At 20.5% G+C, this 936-nt stretch overlaps 1 protein-coding gene across 3 annotated transcripts in view; it reads left to right on the plus strand.

The window, feature by feature from the left end:
* LOC126899755 (ral guanine nucleotide dissociation stimulator) overlaps nucleotides 1-703 on the plus strand; it is a 15,608-nt gene extending 14,905 nt beyond the window's left edge. For all 3 annotated transcript variants that reach the window (XM_050674924.1, XM_050674925.1, XM_050674923.1), the window contains one exon: nucleotides 324-703. In XM_050674924.1, coding sequence (XP_050530881.1) covers nucleotides 324-439 — 116 coding nt within the window. In that variant the 3' untranslated portion in view covers nucleotides 440-703. The remainder of the gene's footprint in view (nucleotides 1-323) is intronic.
* Nucleotides 704-936: the final 233 nt, after the last annotated feature.

Raw genomic sequence — 936 nt, forward strand, 5'->3', positions numbered from 1 at the left:
GAAAAAAAGGGAAAAAAAAAAAAAAAAAAAAAAAAAAACACACATCTTAGTAAAACCAATACCTTCTCAGCTTCGCATCGAAGCTAAAATAGTATTTTTAAAACTTTATTCACAAATGATTTTGTTTTATAGAAAACCTGAGGTGTAATTTTTATTCCTAATTATGTAAAAATATTATTTTGCTGGTATTTGGTAGAGACCAAATTTTCATTTTCAATAAGTTAAATACTCTTTTATTATGACTGAGAATTTAAATTGTAATAATGTTTTGTAAGTTTATTTTTTTATCAGATTTTAATAAGTTATATGAAATTTACTTTCAGAAATGATTTTACCTATGACAGCTAATGTTTACTATGCAGTAAATACAGAATATGATTTAAATTTTTTATTAAGAAAAAAATCCTGGAAAAAAGATAATACTATTTCTAAAAAATAAATTTTTTTTGGAATAATGAATACTAAATGGCCAAATTTGCCCATTCCTATTCTAACTGAAGTGCTATTGAATTATTTAAGTGGAAACACCTTATTGTAAATTAATTAAAAACTATTGTAAATTTTTAGTATCAATTATGTATGTATATATTATTATATTTATATTGAATTAGTACAATTTGTAATTTGCTATTGAAACAAAAACATTGTTAACTTATAATTACTTTTTTAATTAAATTAAATTTTTAGCAAAGTATAAAATAAATATTTTTTAAACATTTTAAACGTAATCTACACTACATATCACAAAATAAAATAAGGGCAAGATAACAAATAACATTGTTATAGTTTATGATTAGAAAGTACTTTTGAAGATGTTCAAATTATATATCGGATATTATTAAAAAAAACTGTTTTAACTTGTAAACTTTAAAATGTTAATGGAACATTGTATAATGCAGTTTTGATCTTGAACTTAATCATTGATATTAAATCTTC

Source organism: Daktulosphaira vitifoliae, unplaced genomic scaffold, assembly GCF_025091365.1.
Source record: "Daktulosphaira vitifoliae isolate Bord-2020 unplaced genomic scaffold, ASM2509136v1 Scaffold_2, whole genome shotgun sequence".
Classification (NCBI taxonomy): domain Eukaryota; kingdom Metazoa; phylum Arthropoda; class Insecta; order Hemiptera; family Phylloxeridae; genus Daktulosphaira; species Daktulosphaira vitifoliae.